The 25,364-nt window shown below is 36.6% G+C and overlaps 1 protein-coding gene across 1 annotated transcript in view; it reads right to left on the bottom strand.

Annotated features, from left to right (window-relative positions):
• Polr3b (RNA polymerase III subunit B) overlaps window positions 1-25,364 on the bottom strand; it is a 128,473-nt gene that overhangs the window by 45,135 nt on the left and 57,974 nt on the right. The window contains exons 14-21 of the mRNA XM_026397570.2: window positions 22,479-22,679; window positions 20,312-20,474; window positions 19,020-19,173; window positions 16,278-16,352; window positions 15,678-15,776; window positions 11,653-11,780; window positions 3,141-3,350; window positions 531-689 (exon numbers count right to left, since the gene is read on the bottom strand). Coding sequence (XP_026253355.2) covers window positions 531-689; window positions 3,141-3,350; window positions 11,653-11,780; window positions 15,678-15,776; window positions 16,278-16,352; window positions 19,020-19,173; window positions 20,312-20,474; window positions 22,479-22,679 — 1,189 coding nt within the window. The remainder of the gene's footprint in view (window positions 1-530; window positions 690-3,140; window positions 3,351-11,652; window positions 11,781-15,677; window positions 15,777-16,277; window positions 16,353-19,019; window positions 19,174-20,311; window positions 20,475-22,478; window positions 22,680-25,364) is intronic.

Below are 25,364 nucleotides of genomic sequence, written 5' to 3' on the forward strand. Positions count from 1 at the left end.
TTTTAGGGAAAAGAGATTCTAAAGTTAGTCTGTAGGAAAAGTGCCTAAGTAAAGAAATACCAGTGCAGGTGCAGGAACAAGACCCTTTCCTAAACATTTCTTAAATTAGCTTTTCTTTTCTTTTTTTTTAATTTTAATATTTATTTATTTATTTTTTTATTCTTGGCGGACACAACATCTTTGTTTGTATGTGGTGCTGAGGATCGAACCCGGGCCGCTCGCATGCCAGACGACCAGCATGCTACCGCTTGAGCCACATCCCCAGACCTTAAAGTAGCTTTTCTATAATTCAAAATTAAAATAGAAAATTATAATTAGGATAGATTATTGCTATGTAAAAACATGATGCATAAAAAAATCAAATGGACAGAAATTCATCCAAAATGACCATACTGGCTGAGTCTGGACAATAGTAGTAATATAGGATGTTATTTTTTCTCTGCCCTGTTTATCAAATATTCAGAAATACTGTGAATAACTTGTAATTTTAAAAAGCATACATTAAAATTACGTTTTTAAAAGACTTTTACCTGGAGAACAGATACCATCTGCATCTAAAATCTCATGTCGCCAGATAGGTTTCCTTGTAGCAGCATCCAACATGGGCCCCATCACTTTATCAAAAGTTTGATTGGTGTACCGTTTCAATGTACACTTGGCATTTTTATATACCAGGCACCGTCCAAAGCCTAAAATGAAACCAAAACGAATCAAAACCACCAGTAACACGAAACTATGAGAAAAATGGATTTGTGCCATTCACTGATCCACTCTGCCTTACCCTCCCCCAAAAACCTAAAACTACTATACCAATGGATAATTTGGGACTGGCACAAACCAAATAGCAATTATAACTAGAAGAAACATCTTGGGACTCCTCCTAGTCACTGTCACACAAACATGGAATCTACAACCACTTCCAGTGTGGAATCCACCTGGCCACACTGGAGGAAAGTAGAGAGATCTAATTTTTTTTTTAAATAATTTTTTATACTTTATTTTATTTATCTTTATGTGGTGCTGAGGATCGAACCCAGGGCCTCGAATGTGCTAAGTGTGCACTCTACCGTTGAGAAACCGAATTGACACTGTGATTCTCGCCAAGCCTGGAGCCTCAGAATATTACAGCCGAAAAAGTTCTGAGAAACCACATGGTTTAATTCCTTTCTTTTACAGGCATTATGAGTGAGGTCTACAGAAATTAAGGAGCCATAGTTACCCAGAAAATTGGTAGCAGAGCTGGGAATAGACCAAGTCCACTAACTTCTAAGCCAGGATTCTTAGTACCCATTCTTTCGGTGCATAATTTCTGTAAGTCCCTGACAAGTTTTCCTTTTACTAACTTACAGATAGTTCCAAACAAGCAAACAAATAAACCAACAAACAAAATAATATTTTTTCTCCAGAGAAGAGAGAAAATAAAAAGATACAATCAAATAATTTTAATAGGATAGTTTATCTCTTCCATGAAAATCAATTTAATTGAATTACATTTTTAGATTTTATTTGTCTAGAAGATGAGGGAAAAGCCTTAAGACTAACATATAAAAAATAAGCAAAACAGATAGAAGAAAACCATTTGGGGGTTAAAAAAAAACACAATCAACTGAGAGTCCCCCTGTACCCCCCAAAAAACTAGTTGCAGAGTTACCCCCCAAAAAGCTGTCATTCTTTCAACACTAAATATCATTTCCAAGATTCTGTGGCTGAGCTTCATTCTTTTTTCTCCTGTGGCCAACAAGTTATTTTAAACTGAATTCCCTCTCTAATCTCCTCAGGATACAATGAGCCATGTCAGGGTTCATTTGGATAGAAAAATGTCTCAGGATTAAATGGCAGCTATTACTAATGAAATAAATGCATGGTTGTAAAAGCCTTCACTTTTGATTCTCCACCAGAAGTGGAACTCTTTCAAGAAATCTGAGAATGTGAATTCAAAAATTCCATCAGGTAAAAGCAGATTTCTAAATAAAATATCACTCACTCTCTTATGTAATGTTTAAGATCTAAAGGTGCCATGGAATGAAATACATTTATACAACCAAAGATGTAGACATCTGTATGTCTTTGAGCAAATTCTGGTCCTCATGGCTCCTAGTCAACTGTGACTGACATAAAAGCAGTGCAGAATCAACTGGCTTGCAAACATTGTGTGATCTTGAAATGTCATACAAGAGCCATTAGCTGCAAGACCCTGGACTGCAGTGTGAATCCAAGCTGCATGGAATCGAGAAACGTTTTCTTCTAAGTGTCAACAGACGTTTTATTTACAGGTGGTAGCTTTAAAAGCTAGGGGACAGTAAACTCAGATCATTAAATTGTGTTGTGGAGTTTTTGACAGACATCACAAAGTCTTCAGATTTCCACATAAACGTAACCAGTTAATCAGAAAGGAAAACATCTAGTTTTAAAGCATGGCTGTTGTCATTTGGAGGAAAAAAAAGAGGCATAAATTAAGTGCAGCCAACATTAATGCCAATGACACATGTCTCGAAGTACTATTAGGGCTGCCTAGCAACTACAAAGAGGGAAGGGGAAGGCATAGTGGGTATGCCAGGGAGGAAAAAGAGAAACAGATCATGAATAGAGAAGTCAGGCTACAGATCAGGTGATGGCTAACACACCATGAAGCGGTGACCTGCAAAAGTGAACTGTCAAAACAGAGAAAGAAGAGTGCAGAAACAACAAGCTAGGGCTTGTATATGTGTATTTTAAACTGTTGTCATTTGGTTAAAAAAAAAAAAAAGAGGTATAACAGAGGTATAAATAAAAAATAGCCTTTTTCATCTGAATACTGTTACTGCTTCTCAAACAGGTACCTTACTTCATATATTGTAATTCCTGCTGGGGAAAAAAAAATTCTTTTTTTTTTTCTCTTTAAGAAACTGTCTCAAGTCACCAAGAAAATAAAATATTTAATAAACAAAAGATTCTGTAGCAATACATTCAACATATCATCTCAACATAACAGTCATTAAAAACAATCAACCAAAAAGCCACTACTAGAATGTGAATATCTCTGTGTACATGCTGTCACTTGAAACCGACATTTGACACCAAGTGATTTTTGTACAAATCACCCCCTATATCTCACTCTGCAAAAAGTACTTTTGGTGTTAGAGCCTTGAAAATATGCTCACCTCGGTCCAAGGAGGCCTTGTTTAAAACAAGAGCGTCTTCGATATCGTAACCACTGTAACTCATCACAGCAACCATCGCATTCTGTCCTGCAGGCAATTTCTCAAATTCTATCAGCTCAATGGTTTTTGTTTTAACCATGGGCTTTTGTGGATATGCTAGCAGATACATGAGAGTATCAATCCTATTTCTCTGGTTGTATCCAATGGTACCTGCATTGATCATGGAGAAATCAAAGTGCAATATTCTATTATGTAACATGATTAGGTAGCAATGAATATAGATAAACACATTAACTTTGCTAATTAAAAAGAAGAAAATCTTCAGGTCAAATATTTTAAAAGCAATTTACTCATGGTAGCTAATCCCTCTTAAAAGCAGTCTTTCTCACTAATATTTAAAATCCCACAAAGAAGAAAACATCATACTTGAGGTACACTAATTTAAACAACTTCAACATTTTAGATTTACAAAATTGATCTTGTTTGAGGAATTTTAGACTTCACTGGCCAATTTCACGCTCTTGGCTCTTGTGGAAGGGTAATGGGAGAAGGACATCGTTTATTCACCAGAAGGAGCTTGCACAGGGCAACAAACAGATATAGTTCAGAAAAAATAAATCAACAACTACAAAAGTCCTAAATGAAAAAGACCGCAGGAAAGGACGGAAGGAATGAATGAAGAAAGAGGAAATCAACTAAAGACAGGGAAGAGTGCATTTATTCATCTAAGTAACTATTCACTTATTAAGCAGTTAATGCATATCTACTCTGTGCCAAGCACTGGAGATAAATGGGGAAAGGCAAGGTCTCTGATCTTGAGGGATCTGGGGTCTCAGATGGCTCTTTACTCTTAGCAATCAGACTTTCTACCTGATTGGTCCTGAGAAGGGTGTTGCTGGGTCACTGTTAACTGAAAATAAAATCAGAATGTTAGCCCTTTCTCTTTTTTCTCCGAGAAATACACCGGGATTCATAGTCTTCATGAAGAGAAGTCTTTCAGTGCCTTGGGCTTATGTTGACCCTACATAGAGACCTTAAAATTGGGGACCAGGTCTGTCCCACTATTGAAGTTGTGTATGGGCTACTGAGACTCTTTAATCTCTCTTTCATAGCTCTCTATTCCCCAATGAGTGGCCGAGAAGTTAAGAATAGATGCTAACATTAGGAGAAAGACAGCAGTTTTGTCTCTCTCTTGTACATGCCTCCAAAGTAACACCCCCTGCCCCATGCCCTGTGGTACCTATGTGCCATTTCATGAATCTATGCTACTTAGGCAAGCAGATACAGAAGCTTAATATTTATTTCCTTTAACTTCTCCATATTCATGTCTTTAAATCAATGATCATCTCAATTCAGGGCTGCAAATAAACCATTCAAACAGCAAATATGATATATGGTACTCCTTGACAATCACTACTGAGAGAAATAAAATCTGTAGAGTGTATCAAAGAAATTCTCCTAGTACAGTGCCAAGCTCACTGAAGATGTTCAATAAATGTCAAGTGAATTAAGTAGAAGAATCATACTACATTTTTTATGACAGGATGTATCTGTGTTTAAATCTCTAGAAAATTTATCAAAGTTCAGCTGAAAACAACAGTCCAACTGGACCTTGTGAACTTGCACTGCAAACTGCCAATTAATTTATGTTATTTTAGTGCCAACTAATAACCTGGGCAGGACACCTGGCAACAGATCATGTACTGTTCTAGAAATAAGAATGCCACCAGGATCATGGTAAAGTTCACTGACAATAAATGTGTCCTTTTCCATGAAATCATTTTAAAATTTATGTTGAGATTTCAGCTCCAATTGTGTACTTTACTCAGCTTGAGATGAGGGTTCAGGCAATGTCCCACCAGGCTGCCAAACTGTCTCCTGAAACCTGAGACAAGCATTATCATGCAGCAGGGAAGCTTTGCCTCTACACAATGGCGAAAGAGGCTGGATCCTGCTATAAATTATGCTACCAGGCTCAGAACATAATTTTCGGGCATTCCAGCTGATCATTGAATAGGGGAGTAGCAAAAATCATTAAGCACATATTCGGGGTTTATGATCTCATAAAAATCTTTCTTCGAAACCTTTTGAAAGAACTTGTCTTGTGGGAGCACCCATGTACATACATTTTTAGTAACAGTATGGGCAAGTTAAAATGTAACTTATAAACTGTGATTTCTATATCATAAAACTTTAAAATGCCAACAGATCCCCATAATTTATATAAAAATTATGAATGGATGACTATTTTGCTAATAAGCAAATTTTTTGAAAAATTTCCCTAAGAAATTAAATCATAAGGCCTGCCTGTCTGAAGCACCTGCACAAACTAGGACGCCCCTATTACTGTCTCCAGTTTCCTTAAAAACAGTATTGCAGGGACTTGGATATGTGGCTATGTGGTAGAGTATTGGCCTGGCATGTACAAGGCCCTAGGCTTGATAACCAGTAGTGCAGAAAAATAAAGAGAATAAGAGGGAAAAAAAAAAAAAAGGCACATGAGAGGGCAGGTTATATACATATAACTAGCACAAGGAGAATATCTCTATAAGCTGTATTTTACTTATATTGCCCCATTTTGCTGGAACTACAGTCTCAAATAATTTCCTATTCTTACTTCTCAAGACATACTATTTCTTACAAAGCCTCATTTTCTTGACAATAACTTTCTTAAGTTACAAACTGGCATAGCAGGGTATATAAATGTATAGCTGGGCACAGCAACTTAGGAGGCTGAGGCAGAAGGATCACAAGTTCAAGGCCAGCCTCAACAACTTAATAAGGCTCCAAGCAACACAGCAAGCCCCTGTCTCAAGTAAAAATAAAAAGGTCTGGAGACCTTAGTATTAGAGCATTCCTAGGTTTAATCCCCAGTATCTGTTCCCCACAAAAAGTAAGTTAAAATAGGGAAAAAGTGCTTTTTTTCCCCCAAAGCGGGATGAAAAAGATTAGTAAGAATGTAAACAAATTAGAATACAAATATTGAAAAAAATGTCATTTTATGCATGTAACTATTTCGTTTTCCTCTGTCCAAAATCTTCATCATTATCAAATACAAAATACTTTATCCATTTAGAGTATCAAAATGAATGAGTTCTGACAGAGATATACCCTTGTAAAACCACAAACACAACCAAGATCCATCCCTAGAGATGGATATATTTTATCATTAGAGATTAGTTTGCATTTTCTATGGTTTTATATAAATGGAACCATATATATGCTCTTATAACTGCTTGTTCCACTTGGCACAATTCTGATTCATACATTTTTCATTCCTTTTGATTGATGAGCACTATTCTGCTGTATGAATAAACGCTACAAGACACATTCATGTACAAGATTGTGTATTTTAATTTCTTTGGATAAATATCTAGGAGTAGTACTTTCTGGGTTGTTTGGTAACAGAATGATTAACTTTTAAGAAACTATCCAAGAATTTTCCAGATTTGTTACATTTCTTTCCATCCCATCAGCAGAGTATGAGCCCTCTGAGGAGCTTCTGTGCACCCTCACACCAGCACTTAGCATGCTGGTCTTTTTAACTTTGATAATTCTAACATTTGTACAATAGTATCTCATAGTTTTATTTGTATTTACCTGACAACTAATAATGTTAAACATAGGCACACATGATTATAGGTGATTCCTATTGCTTTGAAAAGTGCCTGGTTGTGGTTTTGCTTTACCTATCTTTTTACTAAGTTGTCTTCTTACTGAAGAGTTTATATATATTATATATGCATGCTAGATACAAATACGTTCTCCTAAACTGTGGCTTGCATATTTGTATTCCTGTCTTTCAGAGAGCAAAGGTTTAATTTTGAGAAGGTCCGAGTAATTAATTTTTCTTATGATTTGTATTTTTTTATGTCCTAAGAAAACTTAACTCAAGTCAAAACTTACTAAAGATTTTCAACTGTTTCAGTCTTTAAAGTTTTATGGTTTTAACTCCTACAGTTAAGGCTATGGTTCATTTTGTGTTAATTTTTATATAGTATGAGATTGAAATTGACATTCATTCTTTTTCTCACATTGATAGTCAGAGATTTTACTTTGTTCAAAGCATTTTTCTTTGCTTAATGAAATACTTTGGAAATACATTCATTGAACATCAATTGCCCTTAAAAGTGTGGATCTATTCTTGGACTCTAATATATAATTCTGTTCCATTCACCTATATATCTGCCTGTCTGTCAATTCCATAGTATCTTTATTATAATAGCTTTACAGTTAGTCAAAATCAGGTTGTTTAATTCTTTCAATGTGTTCTGTTTCAAAATTATCTAGAAAATCTGTTGCTGGTTTCTTAACAATTTTTTATATGCTCCAAGAATTCACTGATTTTGGAACATTTATTCGGTTCTTACCATACCACCTACTAAGCTGGCATTATGCTAGGCTCAAGGATACAATAATAAACAAGGACCATTCCTGCCTTCAAGGAGCTTAGAATTTGCAGTCCAGCAGAAAGGCAGCCTAACTGTGACCCATGGAGGTTAGGAAGAAGTGAGGAAAAAAGTTTTAGCTGAGAAAAATTTCATTAAGTTAATAGAAGACATAATATAACCTCTTATTAGTTGTTCAACCATACTGGGATACGGCATCCTTGCCAAAAAAAAAAAAAAAGCATATATTATTTCTCACAGGATTATGTTGTGTTTAAAAAAACAAATATATACAAGAATTTTGGAGGGCTGGGGTGTAGCTCTGTAGTACAGCACATGCTTAGCATGGGCAAGGCCCTAAGTTCAGTCTCCAGCACCACCCAAATTGGGATAGTCAGTAAGTGGTAATATTCATTATAAACAATAACAATACCTGGTAGTACAGTAATGATAAAAACATATAGTCCATCACCTTGCAATATCACCTTCTCTACCTCCAAATCTAACCTACATACTAAACTTTAATTTTATCTTCAAACATACTCATTGACAACATTTCTAGTCTTAGGAACACTACATAAGCTCGTATCGAAAACAGCTACAATATTTTTTTAAAATACTTTAATAGCAGAACTCTAAAAAAAAGAACTGTCACGAATACTTTGGCCAAGACTATTTTTTTTCATTTTGTGCACCCCAAAAAATAATAAATATAGCTAAAAAAACAAAGAACATCCCAAGAGTAGGGAAAGGTATAGAAGGAAACAAAATTTGTGAGGATCTTTGTGTGTCATGTGTTTTGAATATTTCAAAAATTTCCAGCATCTTTCTAGTACATCCCATTCCTACCCTTAAGTGAGGAACATAAGGGAAGAAACTATTTGCTTAGAAACAGAATCTATTGAAAACAAAAAGAGTCTGCATTAGTTCCTGAGTTTAAAAAAAAAAAAAGACAAGTCCCAACAACTGGGAGTTGAAGCAGGAAGGGTTGGTGAGAAGCTGCGGAGGGGCTAGGGAGGGCGGTGATGCATATTCATTAACTAAGCTGATAGTGACTGAGTGATCCTTTTCAACAGGACAGTGTTTCACTAGAGGACTGCCAACTAATAAAATGGGCAGGATATGAAAGTGTGACTCATGTGAACTTAGCACTGAGTGCCACCAAGACTCTACATAATGCAGCACCAACACTGAGCTTTTGCTCCTAGAGCTGAGTGACCTGGAGACCTTGCCATTTGCAGATGTCTACCTCACTTCTTGCTCTGAGCCATGTCACAACACAGAGCCATATCCATGAAAGAAGGGAGCTTCTCAGCAGCACAGACAGATGCTGCGTGAAAACTTGAACTTATTAATAACTTGAAGTACCAAAGACCTAAGAAACCCCCTCTGCTGGTGTTTCATGTGGAATAGATCTCTCCAATGTATGAGGTAAGGCTTTCAGTTTCTCCGTTTTGTGCTAGTGTTGGTCTCCTTTGCAGTGATGGAAAATGACTTCTTTCCTCACACTGTTGATGGGACTGGAAGGTTGGTATTTTAAAGGGACAGGAGTTGGTAAACAGCAAATTTTTCAGGTTGGGTAGAATATTTAGTGAATCAACCCTGGACTAGTCTTTCACTTTCCATATAGAGTAACAGATAAACAGCAACTAAAATATTACTTAAGAAAATTTACATAGAATCTCTGTGAGATTTAAACAGTCTTCATTGATGGCTCCTATTTAAAATGGGAGAACATGATTTTTAGTTATCAGCTGCCAAGACTGCATGGAATTAAAATGATCCAGAAGTCCACTCAAAAGCGAAGGTCTGCTTTTTAAACCCGGAACTCGGCTGTGGATTTTCTCCCTCTACTGACCTTTTCCTTTTGTGATTTTTCATATAGACCTTGCTCAATACTTCTGCAGCTATTTCAGTGTCCAAAGAGATATGTGGCCATGTTATGTGCTAACTTTAAATGTACTTTAATCTCAATGCTTTTCTTTCCAGTCAGGTGTTTTGTAATAACAAATAGTAACAAAGGCTTTTTTTTTTTTTTATTACTTAAGATATTCAGTGGCTTTTGTCTTCCTAGCGTCAGCAGTAACGTCAGAGGATTGTATCCAAGGAGCTAAATGTGCAGGACCCAGGGTCAGAGCAGCTGAATACACCAACCTCAGAAAACACAGACAATGAATTGCAAATGACACTCAAAACAAAACGAGGAAAAAAACCTTCACACAGAAAACTACAAAAGAACTCTACAGACACTGAATTGGCTTTCTGTACACACTGATCCTGCTTAACTGTGTGTGGTAACTAACCCAAAGCTTCAGATACTCAGGGCCACAAAATAAAAGGTTGTTTTTATGTTTTTGTTTTATTTGTAGAGAGTGGTGTTACAAAAATAAAAATATTATTTCTTTCCTTTATGCCTATTCTTTATTTTTAAAAAAGCTTCACTAAGTGGAGATAGATGTAGCTCTTTGGTTTTAATCTTCAAACACATAAAGAGTGGCATTAGCGATGAAGTGATTAGTCTTCCCTTAATTCTACTGAAGGTTCTACACAAAAGGTATATTGTTTCAGCCGGGATTCACATCATGAAACAAAATGGTTTAGTAAACCCAATAGAAGTGATAGCCCTTTCATGACACACAGGGTTCAGCACTGTATATTTCAACTTGTTAGTGAGTCAGAGGCACAAGCAGGACCTCAGCCTCCACTGCCACTGAGGATGAATGGGAAGGCAAAACTGATGAGCTGCTGTTTAGATTTTCCCACTGGGAATTATTCCCAACTGTCCAAGCCTTATATCATTCAGGTAAATGGTAGCAGAGCAACATGCTTTTATTTCTTCCCAGATAGCCAAAGGGCAATATAAAAAACTGAAAAGTAATATGTCTATTCTCTATTCATAATAAAGAAATAGGATTCCTTAATCATCAAATTATGGTCAGCTCAGATGGTTGTCGGTTAGCAAGAAGCTGAATGCACTCTGACTGACCCCCAAAGGCAATGCAAAAACCTTCCCCTCTACACTTTCACAACTTCTTCATGAAGTTGCTTACATCCCTTAAAATTAGAGAATGGCAAATCATATTTATGTCATAGGCATATATCTATAGAAAATTTACTATGTTTTAAATGATTTTAAAAAACCATTTCAAAAGTTTATAAGCAAAACTTGTTTTTTTTTTTTTTTTTGGTGTGGCGGGGCAGGCATTGGAATTCTCTCTGTATCATCTTCAAGACAAAACATAAACTCAATATATGGTACTTCTCAAACACACTTCTTCCATTCAATATCAGATGGTCACACTAAAGTACCAAGACTTCCCACTGAAATGCTTACATTTCCACTACCCTTGAAAAACACTCTTTCAAGGCCAAGCTCAGCTCTATTTTCCTCCTCTAATTTCTTTAGGCTCTGGCTGCTGATTTATTAAACATTCACTGAACTACACTGAATTACTGTTTTGTTGGTTTGGTCTCTCCTACTAGGCTGGGATCTCCTTAGGCACAGGACTCTGTCTCATCTGTTTTCAGGTTATACCCTTATATGGTATAGGCTTGCTCAACAAATGTGATGAATGGTTGGATGATGAATGGATGGACTGATAGATAAATTAGTACACAGAGAGATGAAAAGAAAGAAAAATATAAAGAAGGAAAATGAACTCAGATTAGGTGTGATAGTTTTAGGAGATGCAGAAGCAACTACAAGGATATAATGAGTTTAATGATTATCACCTAGACAAATCCTAGTTAGATTCTAGCACATAATTTGCATCTTTATTTTCTCTCTGCCTCCTCCCTTCACCTCGAGTTTTTTTTTGCTTTCTCCCATTTCTCTGAGTTAACAATTTACATTTTGTAGAACTTTGCTCTTCATATTTACTTGCTTTTAATTCTGTGATATTTATTATATGTCACTCTGTTAAGGGAACAAGTTCAGAGCGATTTTCTGAATTTCTGTTTTAAGTTTTAATCAGGACAGGGCTCCTGCAAGCACTGCAAGTTCCACAGGCAACTTTCAGGCATCACCAATGTCTGATAGAACCAAATACATGCTACTAGTGAAGAATAAAAATGTAAGTCTTTTCTGCAAGTATTTAAAATCAAGCTTGAGAAAGATATCTTACCCATGGCTTGTTTCCCCATGGCACACTGATAGGTGTTTCTTGGGGACTGGTTATGATGAGGATATGGGATCAGGCCAGCACAAACGCCGAGAAGAGTGAAGGGTTCAATCTCCAAGTGGGTGGTATCTCTACCAATCAAGAATTAGACATCTGAGTCAAGCACTAAAATCAATATCTCTTAAAGTGTATAAAAATATCTTTATCTAGTTCTCCCAGGAATTTATAAGATTATACATTTTGATGCTAGCAAAACTGAAAAATAAAAACATACTTAAATAAAATACAATAAAACTTAAGAACTTAAAAATTTCTATTATTATAAAAACTGAATTAGTGATAGACATACAAGAAAAGGGAGACAGCATAGAATTGCATTCATAAAAAATAAAGCATTATTATAGCATACTATTAATATATAGAGAAACTAGTATGTTGGATACAGAAATACAGTATTAGTAACATGAATATGGATGGGTAGGCTGTCAAGTTATCAATGAGAAGGCTGTCACGTTAGAGAGGAACATACCCCCTTTAAGGACACTGTATGAGGACTAAAAGCATATCCATTCACTAACTATGGCTACTTTTTTTGAGGGGGGGGGACAGTTAATGGGGATTGAACTCAGGGGCACTTGATCACTGAGCCACATCCCCAGCACTATTTTGTATTTTACTTAGAGACAGGGTCTCACTGAGTTGCTCAGTACCTCACTTTTGCTGAGGCTGGCTTTGAAATCGTGATCCTTCTGCCTTACCCTCCCAAGCCTCTGGGATTACAGGTGTGTGCCACTGTGTCCAGCTAACTATGGCTACTTTGCACTTGAAATGTTAGGCCAGTGTGACTGAGGAAATAATTTTTTTAATTTTACTTATTTAAAAATTTGAAACTCAAATTTACATTTAAAAACTCAACTGATTATTTTTTAAAAAACATTTATTTAGTTGTAGATAAACATACATTATATTTATTTTTATGTGGTGCTGAGGATCGAACCCAGTGCCTCACACATTTGAGGCAAGCACTTTACCACTGAACTATAGCCCCAGCCCCTCAACTGATTATTTAAAACCTTCTAATTATGTTCAGAGTAGCTTGCATTTATGAATCTACTTTTACAACTAAAATGTTATGAAATCAGATTAGATTGAGTATTTCTGATGAAATTTAACATCCAAGATGAGATATGTACACTATAAATGCACATCAGATTTTGAACACTTGTAGTAGAAAAAAGAATGTAAAATATTTTAGGATTCTTACACTGATTACATGTTGATGTGATAGTATTTTGAATATACTGAGTTAAGTTAAAATATTTATTATTAATTTCACCTGTTTCTTCTTACTTTTTAAATGTGGCTACTAGAAAATTTAAAGTTGTATCAGTGGCTTGCACAATATTTTTATTGGACAGTATTGCTATAGGTTTTAAACAAAAGGGAAGAGTTCATCTCATAGGTGCCAGAATCTTAGTTACTTTCATAACACATTTCTGCAGAAAACCCAGTTTTTGATTAAATGACAAAGCACCTCAGATATTTCAATAGGAAGGAGGAGCCAAATTATTCTTAGGCCTTTGCTGACAGTAACAGGTATCACACTCAGAATCCATGGTCTTCTAACCTCAAGTGATTGGAAGGTGGAACCCTAACATTTCGGTGGCTGGTAGTCCCATGGAGAGAAGTGATTTCAAGAAACTAGGTCCTAATCTGTCATAGAAATTTAGTTGTGATGTATCTGGCCCAAGATCTTCTACTAATTCATTTATCCATCCATTTTTCTTTTAATACTCATGTATTGAAATGTGTTCCAAGTGTGGTGAGAGTGGGTACTTTCTGAGTAGCTCTTGGTTGAAGAAATTGTTTTCCTTAGGACCTGGCAAAGCTCCATTCTATCATTACCTTGGGCCTCCTGTCAGCAGGATAGGAAAGGGTTGTGGGTTTTGTTTTGTGTTTTCAAGAACATGGGCTTAAAGTTACATTTTATAGGACAGAATAAAACAGAGTTTATTTTAAATATTTATTCTATTAATAGCCAGGCTGACATTCCCCATGGAAATAAAACTACTTTTCAGATGTAAAGACTGAGTTGAGTTTAAAAGAGAAAACCAAAGGGAAACATCAAATAATTTTTCTTTTATCAGGACAGCAACATATACAAGATCACGTAGTTTCTAATATTTTTATGTGGTACTAAACACTCTGAGTTCTAATTTTACAAAAAAGGAAAATTATTTACTTTAAAATCATAACCACCATAAGTTTCTGTCCTGAACAGGAGTTAGGAGATTTCTCTTCCAATGTGATAAAGCACTTAAATTCACTTTAAATTAAAAGTAAATAACTTATTGCTTATAATTGGGGAAAAATTAGAAAAAACCTAAATATTCTATTAATAGGGAACAAACTAAATAAACTACATATGTGAAGGAAGATACTCTAATAATAAACAGAAAAATAATAATTTATACATATATTCAAATACATGTACATGCATTAATATGGAAAATGTCCAAAAGACACTATTAAGTTTAAAAGTTAAGCCACTGAAAACATGTTACCAGTGTCTTGAATATATGCATTGTGGGGGATCAGCTTATGTATTTTTATACTCATTTAGAAAAATATCTAGAAAACAAAGATCAAACTATTAGCACTATCTACTTGAGCAGAGTGGAGTCTGTTGGAATAAGGAAGGAAGGGAATTTATTGTTTTTACTTTATGCATTTCTACACTTCAAAAAACTTTATGTTAAATAATACAGCAATTTTTATATTTTTTAAATAAGATGAATTTTATGTGCGAAATAGTTCAATGATTGGATAATCCTAATAGTCATAAGCATTTATAGCAATGAAAAAAGAGATTTAAAAAATTCAGCCTAAAAAAAAAGACAAAAATAAAACTCAGCCTCATGAAGCTTACAGTGGAGGGGAAAGACCATACACATATAAACTATCAAGACACAACTTTTGCTCTATACTAGTAAGATTAGAAAATAAACAGTATAAAAATTAAGCAGGGAACAGGGTATTTAGAGATAGAGGAGTTTCAATTTTAACAAGTTAGTCAGAAGACTCACAAAAAGGTGACACCTGGGTGAACCTGGAGGTGAAACAGTGAATCCCTGTAGGTGTGTGGGGGGAGGGAAAGGGAGAGAAATTCTAGGCAGCAAAGGTGCTGAGACACAGCATGCCAGGAGCATCTTCAGGAGAGGCCAGTGTGGGTGAAACTGAGTGAGGGGAGGAAGGGGAAGCTGCTGCAGGATGAAGACAGCATGGGCAGATGTGCAAGAACCTAAGGCCTCTACAAGGACTTTCAGGGGATGGGAGAAGAGATGTGACATGAGCACACTATTCTATGAGGAACAGGCTGAATAGGGACACAAGGAACAATAGTCAGGAGACTTCTGCAAGAGTCCAGGCAAGCAATGACATGGACTAGGATGGCAGACTGTGGTGGTAAGAGCCTGGATTGTGGGTGAATTTTGAAGGCTTACATTACAAGCCAAGGAAATGTTGTGGATATGGGCAGGGAGAGTAGCTGAATTGAAACCCACATTTTCAGCTTGAGTAACATGAAGGAGAAAACACTATGAGCATATTACCATCTCAAGTTCATCTCATGCTTAGAGATATCTTTATAGGGAATTCCTGCTCTGACAGTAAGAATTCAGATGTCCACTGATAAAATTCTTTCTAGAGGAAAGAAATCCATTTTCATGTAGCCCGATTAATTACTTCAATTTTTACAGTAATTGAATGTTAAAATCAGAAAAATGATTTCTTTCAGAAAAACACACACTAAATGCCACACGGCCTGGAAAGATAAGTCTAAAGATGACTTGTTAGCAACCTCGTGGTACCTTCGATTGGGACAGTCACAGGTATGCTTCACGACACAACAGTGCACCTCTAACAGTTTTCTACTATAGGAGTACACGACAGAATGGGAGGACAATGGAAAGAAGGCAGTGTCTATGGTCAGAAAAGGTTTTAATTAAAGTGCTACTGATTCTACTTACTTATTAATTGTATGTTCATAGAGTGCAATGTTACAATCATTTTCTTCATTCACATCTAAATATTCTACCAGACTCTCATGTAAGAAATCTTCAAAATTCCTGGGAAAATAATGATAAAAAGGGACATTATAAAAGAGCATTTTATTGAAACATTTTATATAACAACAGAAGATACTGGCTTTCACTTGGCCCAAGGCACTTTCTCTCCCAGAATTAATATACTGAGATACTTGAAACAGGTTATTCTTGAATCACGGTGTGATCACAAATCACTGAGATAAAAACATTAATGTATCTGATTTTTGCTAATATGGTTTTCACTTCTAAAATATTTGACTTCAGAAACTCCACATAATGAAAGACCCACAGTATATACATCAATGTAAGTTCTTTTCTCACTAAAAGCTATTAGTGTAGAAATTTACACCAAGACTTTCAATTTAACCTGGTAAGTATTTTACCATGTCCAAACAACTTCATATGGAGAAAAAAAATTTTTTTTTAAACAGACTGGTACATTTGATGGGGAGGAATTAAGAGATCAAAAATGAAAATGTACTTTTCTTAAAAGAACAACAAATCAAATAACATTATTTTTACCTGTACCCCTGAGCCAGCTCTTCCATATGCTTATTTGTGACTGCTGGCTTCTGTTTCTTAACAATTATGTAAGGTCTAGGAAGGAAAAAAATAACAACTTAATAGTAATTTCACAGAAGAGTTATACCAGCAAATAATATCTGTTATAATGAAATAAGGGAAAATGTAGAAATGATCAAAGTTATACAGTTTGCTTGAGAACACTAATTTTGGCATATGTGACCATACAGGGGCCTCTACCTGCATGCACACAGGTGTTCTCTCAAACACAAATGCACACCACACACATACACACAGTTTTAAATGAAAAGGCAACACAAAAACGATACTCAACAAAGTCTAGAAAGGAAATGAAAACTTTATGTCACATGTCATAATTTTTAAAACTCTAAATGTATCAGAGGGTCTTAGAACACACCACTCACAAGTAAGGGGAAACTGCTGTAAACCCATAAAGCTAGCTGGCAACAAACACTGTCACCAAGGGTAATGATGGCATTTGTTGTGAGGATGTGATGATGAATACCCAGATGTTCTGGAACGGTCTGATTTAGGATAAGCATCACTGAGATAGACTAATAGGTTACTTTATTCTTGACAAAATCAAGTGGCTCTACTTTTGCAAAGAATGAGGCTTCCTTACTCCATGATCTGCACTGGCATACTGGGTGGAAGGTAGAGAGAGCACTTGGGTAGATTAACCTGTAACTGTCAGTGGTGACTTGCCGATGAGGGCTTCGCCACTGCGAGGAAACACTGACACAAAGGATGGCATGCAGCATGGAAACGTCAAGGGCCGTTGCTATTTGGACAGCAGCTCTCACATAGAGAAGCAAGAAACCAGCCGACACTTGTGCACTGCACCCTGAAGCCCAAATAACTATGTGAGGACTAATGAGCACTTTAAACTGTTAAGAAGAGGATCTGCATAATCACAAAAGGGGAACATGAGCTGCTGAAAAGTGAACTGGGTGAGCTTTTCATGGAAATCAACAGTACCTTGAAATTCTGGCTTATTCACTGGAGGGAAGCAGAGTTACCTGATGTCACATGGGAGGGCTGCAGCATAGCTCAGGTTAAGACTCAGAAGTGAAGGCAGACACAGGAATTGAAGAGAGAGATCACTAACTCAATAAAGCCCACTATTTTTCCTGCCATATCTATTGTCTGTCATTGTAAAATTACTGCTAAAAAAAAAAACTTGTTTTGTTTTAGAATATGCTTTATTATGCTGAATGTAATGAAAGAGAAAAATCATTTAAAAAGCCAATCTGGAACATGTCATTGTTTTTCCTGCCACTAATGAGGCCATGTTGTTAAGCACATTATATGTGATTAGCACCCTACAAGAACTTACCACACCTTGCCAGTTATTCTCAGGATAATCCTAGGAAGGCTTTACTATTTCCATTTTACAGCCAAGGAAACCAAGGCTCAGACTTGTATATTATACTCAGAGTCACACAAATCAATAACTGGCAAGATAAGATTGAACACATATCATTCTCGGGTATATTTAAGAGAAACTTATTCTTGCTAATTTAAGCAACATGGAATTTACTGGAAAAACTAAGAATTTACTGGACGGACAAGAATCAAAGAAAAAGGAGAAATGCTTAGGCATAGAAAGAACAGGAATCACAGCAGCTACAAGGATCCAGAAAGAAAGGAGTAATAGGGAGACTTTTGCATGGGTCACTGGCAGCATGTCAACTACTTGCCTCCCTTGATTTATTCTACTTGAATTGAACTGATGAATCTGATGAGGAAGTATGACTGGCCTCACTTGGATCTCATACCTGACCTTTTGCTAGGCAAGGAAAGCCTTCACACTGTATGCAGTAGGGAGGGGCAGTCCCCAAAGGAGAATATAGTATAACTAAAAGGAGGAAAGGATGAGGGACAGACAGACAATGGCAGTCCGCTCTTCCAGTTCTGCTTTCCAACTATCGCTAGCTCACTGCCTTATTCCTAACATCATCAGGAGTTGAAAAATTACAACTAGAAAATAAGTGAAGGCTTCTGAAACACCATAACGACTTCAACAGATGCCCCTGCATGTCCCCCAAAGACCAGATAATATATCATATTCATCACTATACCTCCAGCTGCTGGACAATATCTGTGCATAACAAATCCTTAATAAATATTTGCTGAATGAACAATATTAACCTACTTTCCATTAGTTCTAATGTAATTTTTTAAATTCTTGCTTTTCCTCAGCCTTTCTTCATTTCCCCTATACCCAAGTAACACAATCCTATTAATCTTTTAAAGCAGTTTGTAGCAGTGGAATACAGAGGGTAAAATCATGACTGTTAGAGTCAAGGGACGTCTAAGGAATTTCCATTAAAAACTTGACTCCACCATTCTCTAGCTCTGGGTAAGTTACTCTGGAATACTTCATGGAATACCCCAATTTCCTCATTTGCTAAATGCAAACAATAATTCAACCTCATAGGGTTGAATGTAGTTAGAGCCTTAAATATAAGTATATCCATTAAAATAATAAGTAGTGACTAACATTTATTAATAGTACAGTTGATTATCATTAATAATAATTATTTCTCCTCTCCCAGCAGACTGAACTCTCTGAGGGCAACAATGGTCTCCCATTAATCTTTGAAATGTTTATTAACTGAATTAAATGTATCTTAACATTGAAGCAGGAAAAAGAAGCTTCAAAAATAAGTCAATTTATTTCAAAAGTTAATATAAAGTGACTCTTCTAGCAATATATACCTGCACAGTCTTCCTCCATCAGAGGAAATATAAACACACCGATCTGTAAGATTTGTTGAGATGGAAACAAATTCATTGATATATCCTGCTCTTCGCATCAGTCGAAATGTATTCACTAGCTTTTTATGATCTCGAATGACACCCAGAATGTTACCTAAGCAAAAGAAGTAAGAAGAGGTAAGACAGGAACAAAATATAAACCTAATCTCATATAAAATTTTTACCGAACACAGGAATACTGAATAGTCATTTGAAAATAGTTATTAACATGTGGCCATCCATAGGCTGAGGGAAGCAGCACAGGGAACGGTCAAGGTCATCCTGGGGCCCTGGAATCCAGGGTCAGTCCTATCACACACTGGCTGAGGAGCAGTGCAAGTGAATTTCACTGTTCTCATCTGGGAGCACAGTGCTGTGAGTGTACATGTGGGTCCACACCACCAGCGTGTGCCCACTGGCTCTATCACTTCCACGGGGAGACTAAGAAAATGAATGAGTTGAAAGTGCTGAGGATTCTGCCCCACACCTAGTGACTGCTCATCTGCTCAGCATCTATGAAACGAAGACACTGGGCTTTCCTCCCATTTTCAAGAGGATTCAGAGGCACCAGGACAGAGTGCAGGCCAAGAGTTCATGCACTGTTAGTTTCTTGGATTCACTGGAGAAGGTAGATAGTTTAACAGCCCTGTTGAGGTCCTGGCAGGCCCTACCTGCAAGGGTTAGTGGATCCCTAATTGGGGAGAAGAGAAGGACATGACCTAAGTGGTCAGGGGTGAGCACATCAGGCAGGCACACAAACCACCAAGTCAAAAGGAGAAAGGACAGGCACACTACTGCCCAGCCTCTGGTGGGCTCTGAAGGAGGCAGGAAGACGTATATGAAAGTGGGTCAGAAGAGGGGGAACTTCTTGCCACAGGCCGCTAACATACCAAGGATCAAATGGCTGAATACATTCAACTCGCTATAAGGGCTGACCTGATTATTTTACAGGGCGACTCAGATATTTAAGGTACCCTGCTGAATGTTATTCCACTGTAAATATGTTAGCAGCTGCAAGAGGGAGAAAGCAGTCAGTCTTTGCAATGTTATCCTTCACTCACACAGCTGTGTCCTCTCAGAACTTTGGATAATTCAACCAGTAGAATCACTGTCTTCCTTCCACCTTTAAATCAAGGTCCTTCTAGGCCCAGAGTTAGAATATGTTTGTGATTTAAATATAAGGATATTAATTGACTCCTTCCCCTACTCCCAACAGGTTATTAAGGATGAACATGTCTCTATAATATACCCACCATTGAGAAAGACGAGAAACACATTTGGATAAGAGAGTTCTTCTCCACATAATAAATTCACATCTTCTACTCCCAAGTTACTGGCTAATTTAACAATGGGTCCATCTTCCATATCAGTTGTGATGTGTGTCATAAGGGCCAAATTTTTAACCAAACCGCAGGCCTAAAACATAAGACAATCATATCTAAGAATGAATATTAGTACAGTGTGTGTCTGAAAATAGCTCACTACTCTGCTGGTGGCAATATAAAGCAGTATAACCTCGTAATGGAAATTTTGGTAATTTACAAAAAGAACTTAAAATGTACATGTCCTTTTGCCCAGAGAAATTTATACTCAGGTAACAAGAAAGGATGTAAAATAGATGTAGCCACATAAATGCTCAGCACAGTATATTTGCAATTACAGATAATGATATCATAAATATACAAAAAAAGGAAAGAAACATTATAGAAACTATTTTTCCCAGAGAGTGGAATATCAAAGTCATTATAATGATATAATATAGGAAAAGAGTAAAGAAAAACAATAATAAATCTAGCTACACAAAAACAGAAAACTTCTGGCAGAAAAAGAGAGACTTTCTACAGAATAACTGGCCAGAACTCTATAAAGTTTTTTGGTCATGAGAGGCAAAGAAAGACTAAAGGACTGCTCCAGACTGAAAGGGACTCAGGAGGCATGGTGACTAAAGCAACACATGAGCTGGATCAGAAACAGCCATTGTTGGGACAACTGGGGGAAATCTGAACAAGGTCTACAGTCTATGGCATTGTCACTTATGTTGATTTCATGAGGTCAATAACTGTGATAAGATTACATAAAATGCTCACATTGGGGAATCTAGATGTAAGATTATGAAAAGTCTTTGTACTATTTTTGCAATTTTTTGTATATCAAATTATTTCATGATAAAAAAATAACAAGAACTTTTCGACTTTGATACAACCCCAAAAATCTACAACAAAAGTATCAATACGAAAAAACATAGCAAAAGCAGAAAACACTCAGGACATGGGTGACACCTAAAGACTGTAACTTCAATTCTTGGAAACTATTTTCTATATGCACAAAGCAGCCACTTAGCCACTTAATAAAGTTAGCTGAAGGAATCTCTGAAAAACACAGTGCTCCAAAGCTCAAGATGTTTAACTCATGCAAATTTGAAAAACTGTACCAATTTATGTGAGTTACCATACTGGGAGAAGAGTTTTTAAAAATCACAAGTGCATAGAATCCTATTTTCTACCCCTCTCAAATCATAACATTTGGGGCTGGGGATGTGGCTCAAGCGGTAGCTCGCTCGCCTGGCATGCGAGCAGCCCGGGGTTCGATCCTCAGCACCACATACAAACAAAGATGTTGTGTCCGCCAAGTACTGAAAAATAAATATTAAAACATTCTCTCTCTCTCTCTCTCTCTCTCTCTCTCTCTCTCTCTCTCTCTCTCTCTTTAGAAAAAAAAAATCATAACATTTGATATATTTTGGAATTGACATTTTTTTACTGGTCATAAATTAACTTATTTATTTATTCCAGTATATATTTATGGAGCATCCATTCTAAATGAGGCTCTATGTTAGGAGCCTGAGGTACAATGGTAAACCTTCCTTCTTTGGAGGTTTGATTTAAAAGAAATGGAAGCAAGAGAAACTAACAATGGTAATGCAAAGGAGAAAGGGGCCATGTCACAGGGAGGAATGGGAGTAAGCCCCTTTGTTTGGCATTTAGGTAACGGTGCTAAGTGAGTCAGAATTATCAGGTTTTGGACTACGTGCTTAGTTAGTTACACCTGAGTACACAATGTCCTCTAAGCACATCTGAAAGAAATAAAAAGCTACTCAAAAAGAGATCCATTTGAGCATCAAAAGTGATGGGTCTCTCAATTGTCTTTCACATTCTAATCCCCTCTTCATATGACTGGTTCTTGGGATAAACTATAATAGGCAAAATCAATGTGGACCATAAATTTCTTTATCAAATGCTTCTGCAGACACTGGTTTTGGAATGATATTGATATAGTCTTAACAAATTACATCATTATTTCTTGCCAGATAAGTGGTTAATCTAAGAAAAAGACATGGGCTAGAGAATGACAGCAGAAGCAGAATCCCCAGCCCCAGACTCCAACAAGTATGTCCTCTGACACTGTACACAGGTGCCTTACCTCTCCTTCAGGAGTGTCCGAAGGACAGAGCATTCCCCACTGAGATGGCTGGAGGGAGCGAGGACCACTCACTTTCCTGGTTTTTTCAAACTGGGAAGAGATTCTTGTCATCATGCCCAGTGCAGATATGTATGACAAGCGTGACAAGACTTGGGTCACACCTTGACGGTCCATTTTAAATCTCTTTAGAGACCAATTTCCCTGTAGAAAAATGACAGACATGAGACTACCAGTAACCCTTTCATATGCTGCCTGAATCTGAGGAGTCACTCTGAGAAGTTCAGAATAGGAACTGCTTGCTCATGAAATTAAAGCCAGGATATTTATTTCTAAATCAAAATGTCACAATTAAAATTAAAACTTATGCAGCTACTTGCTGAGGTTTTCCAGGAATCTGATGAACACAAACTATGTCCAGCAACCATCTCAGAATGCTTCACTCTTTCAACCCTATCATGTCAGTGTAGTCATCATCTGAAAAACTCACACGTGGAACATGTCAGTTTAACCCAAGTGTCCACTGGAAGCAATAAGTCAGCTGATCAAAGGTAAAATGAGTTTGAAGCTCAAAGAGATAATTTCATGTTGGAATACACTATTATTTGGATGTCTTCCAAAGTTAGTCTTAATTAGAGGAAAATACAGCAACAGAAAAATGACTCATAGCAGTTATTAGGAATAATGAATACACTGTAGCTTTCTTCATCAGGTCTGAGGAATCAAAAAATTATATATGTTCATATATTTTTTAAAAAGAGAGAGAGAGAGAGAGAAAGGAGAGAGAATTTTTTAATATTTATTTTTTAGTTTTAGGTGCCACAACATCTTTATTTGTATGTGGTGCTGGGGATCGAACCCAGGCGGCACGCATGCCAGGTGAGCTCGCTACTGCTTGAGCCACATCCCCAGCCCAAAAAATTACATATGTTCATATTAAACGCTGTATATTCTCTGTGGCTATCATGCCAATAGTGGAATAGATTCATATAAATGACTCTTGAAAATTAAATTTGCTTAAATCCTATGCAATAAATATGTCATAGTACATTAAATATATTATTTTATAGTTGGATTATAGCTGTACACATTAAATTATATCCCCCAAATATAATTCAATTAACAAAAAATAATATGCATCAAAAAAGCAAAGCAGAAAACAAAATATCCAAGAAAATGGTTGGCTCAATTATCTTTCTGATTCCATAGAGAAAAACTATATCTGAAGTGATTCTTCTTTCTCCTTGAAAAACCTGATGACATGAAATTCATTTGGAAAACTAAAGAGGCCAAGAACAGACAAAGGAATCCTTAGTGAGAAAAGCGATGCAGGAGCCATGACAATACCAGACCTTAAATAATACTACGAACTACAGTAAGAAAAACAGCATGGTACTGGCACTCAAACAGGCCAGACAGAATAGAAGACACAGAGACAAAACCACAGAAATACAGTTACCTCATATTAGACAAAAGTACCAATAATAAACATTGGAGGAAAGACAGCCTCTTCCACAAATGCTGCTGAGAAAACTGGAAATCCACATGTAATAGAATGAAAGTTAACCCCTACCTCCCACCCTGCACAAAACTCAGATCAAAGTGGACCTAGGTATTAGACCAGAAACCCTACACATATTAGAATAAAACGTAGGCCCAATACTCCAACATAAAGGCATAGGAACTGACTTCTTTAACATACAGGCACAAGAACTGACTTTCTTAACAAGACCCCTAAAGAGCAAGAAGTAAAATCGATAATGGGATGGCATAAAACTAAAAAGCTTTTGTCACAGCAAAGAAAATAAACAAGAGCATGAAGAGAGCGTCTACAGAATGGGAGAAAATCTTGCTACCTGCCCCTCTAACAGGATATATAAAGAACTTAAAAACCTTAATACCAAAATAAAACTAAATAACCCAATCTATAATGGGCAAAAGAACTAAACAGTCACTTCACAGAAAAAATATGAGTAATCAACAAATATATGAAAAAATGCTCCACATCTCTAGTAAATTAAAACTATACTGAGATTTCATTTCACTCCAGTTAGAATGGCAATTATGAAGAATACAAGTAACAAGCTGAGCGCTGTAGTGCAAGCCTGAAATCCCAGTGGCTTGGGAGGCTGAGATAGGAGGATGGCAAGTTCAGAGACAGCCTTAGTAACAGCAAGGTGCTAAGCAACTCAGTGAGTCCCTGTCTCTAAATAAAATACAAAATAGGGCTGAAGAGGGTTCAGTGGCCAAGTGCCCCTGAGTTCAATTCCTGGTGTGTGTGTGTGTGTGTGTGTGTGTGTGTGTGTGTGTGTGTTGTGTGTGTGTGTGTATATATATAAAGAATACTAGTAACAATAAATGTGGGTGAAGATGTGGGGAAATGGATACAGTCATACATTGTTGGTGGGACTGTAAATTGGTGTGACCACTCTAGAAAATAGTATGGAGATTGCTCAGAAAACTTGGAATGGAGCCACCATTTGACTCAACTATCCCACTCCTTGGAATATATCCAAGGGAGTTAAAATCAGCATACTATATGACACAGATGCATCAATGTTTATAGCAGCCCAATTCACAATAGCTAAACTATGGAGCCAACCTAGACGCCCTTCAACAGATGAATGGATAAAGAAAATGTGGCATATATACACATCAGTATTATAGCAAGTAAGAATTATTTTATGTCTATTATGCTAAGTAAAATAAATCAATCCCAAAAAACCAAAGGTTGAATATTTTCACTGATATGTGGAAGCTGACTCACAATAAGGGAAGGAGGGGGAAACACAGAAGTTCTGTAGATTAGATAAAGGGGAATGAAGGGAAGGAAGTGGGGATAGGAAAAGAGTGGAGTGAACCTAACATAATTTTCCTATATTCATATAT

Source organism: Urocitellus parryii, chromosome 5, assembly GCF_045843805.1.
Source record: "Urocitellus parryii isolate mUroPar1 chromosome 5, mUroPar1.hap1, whole genome shotgun sequence".
In the NCBI taxonomy this organism is placed as follows: Eukaryota; Metazoa; Chordata; class Mammalia; order Rodentia; family Sciuridae; genus Urocitellus; species Urocitellus parryii.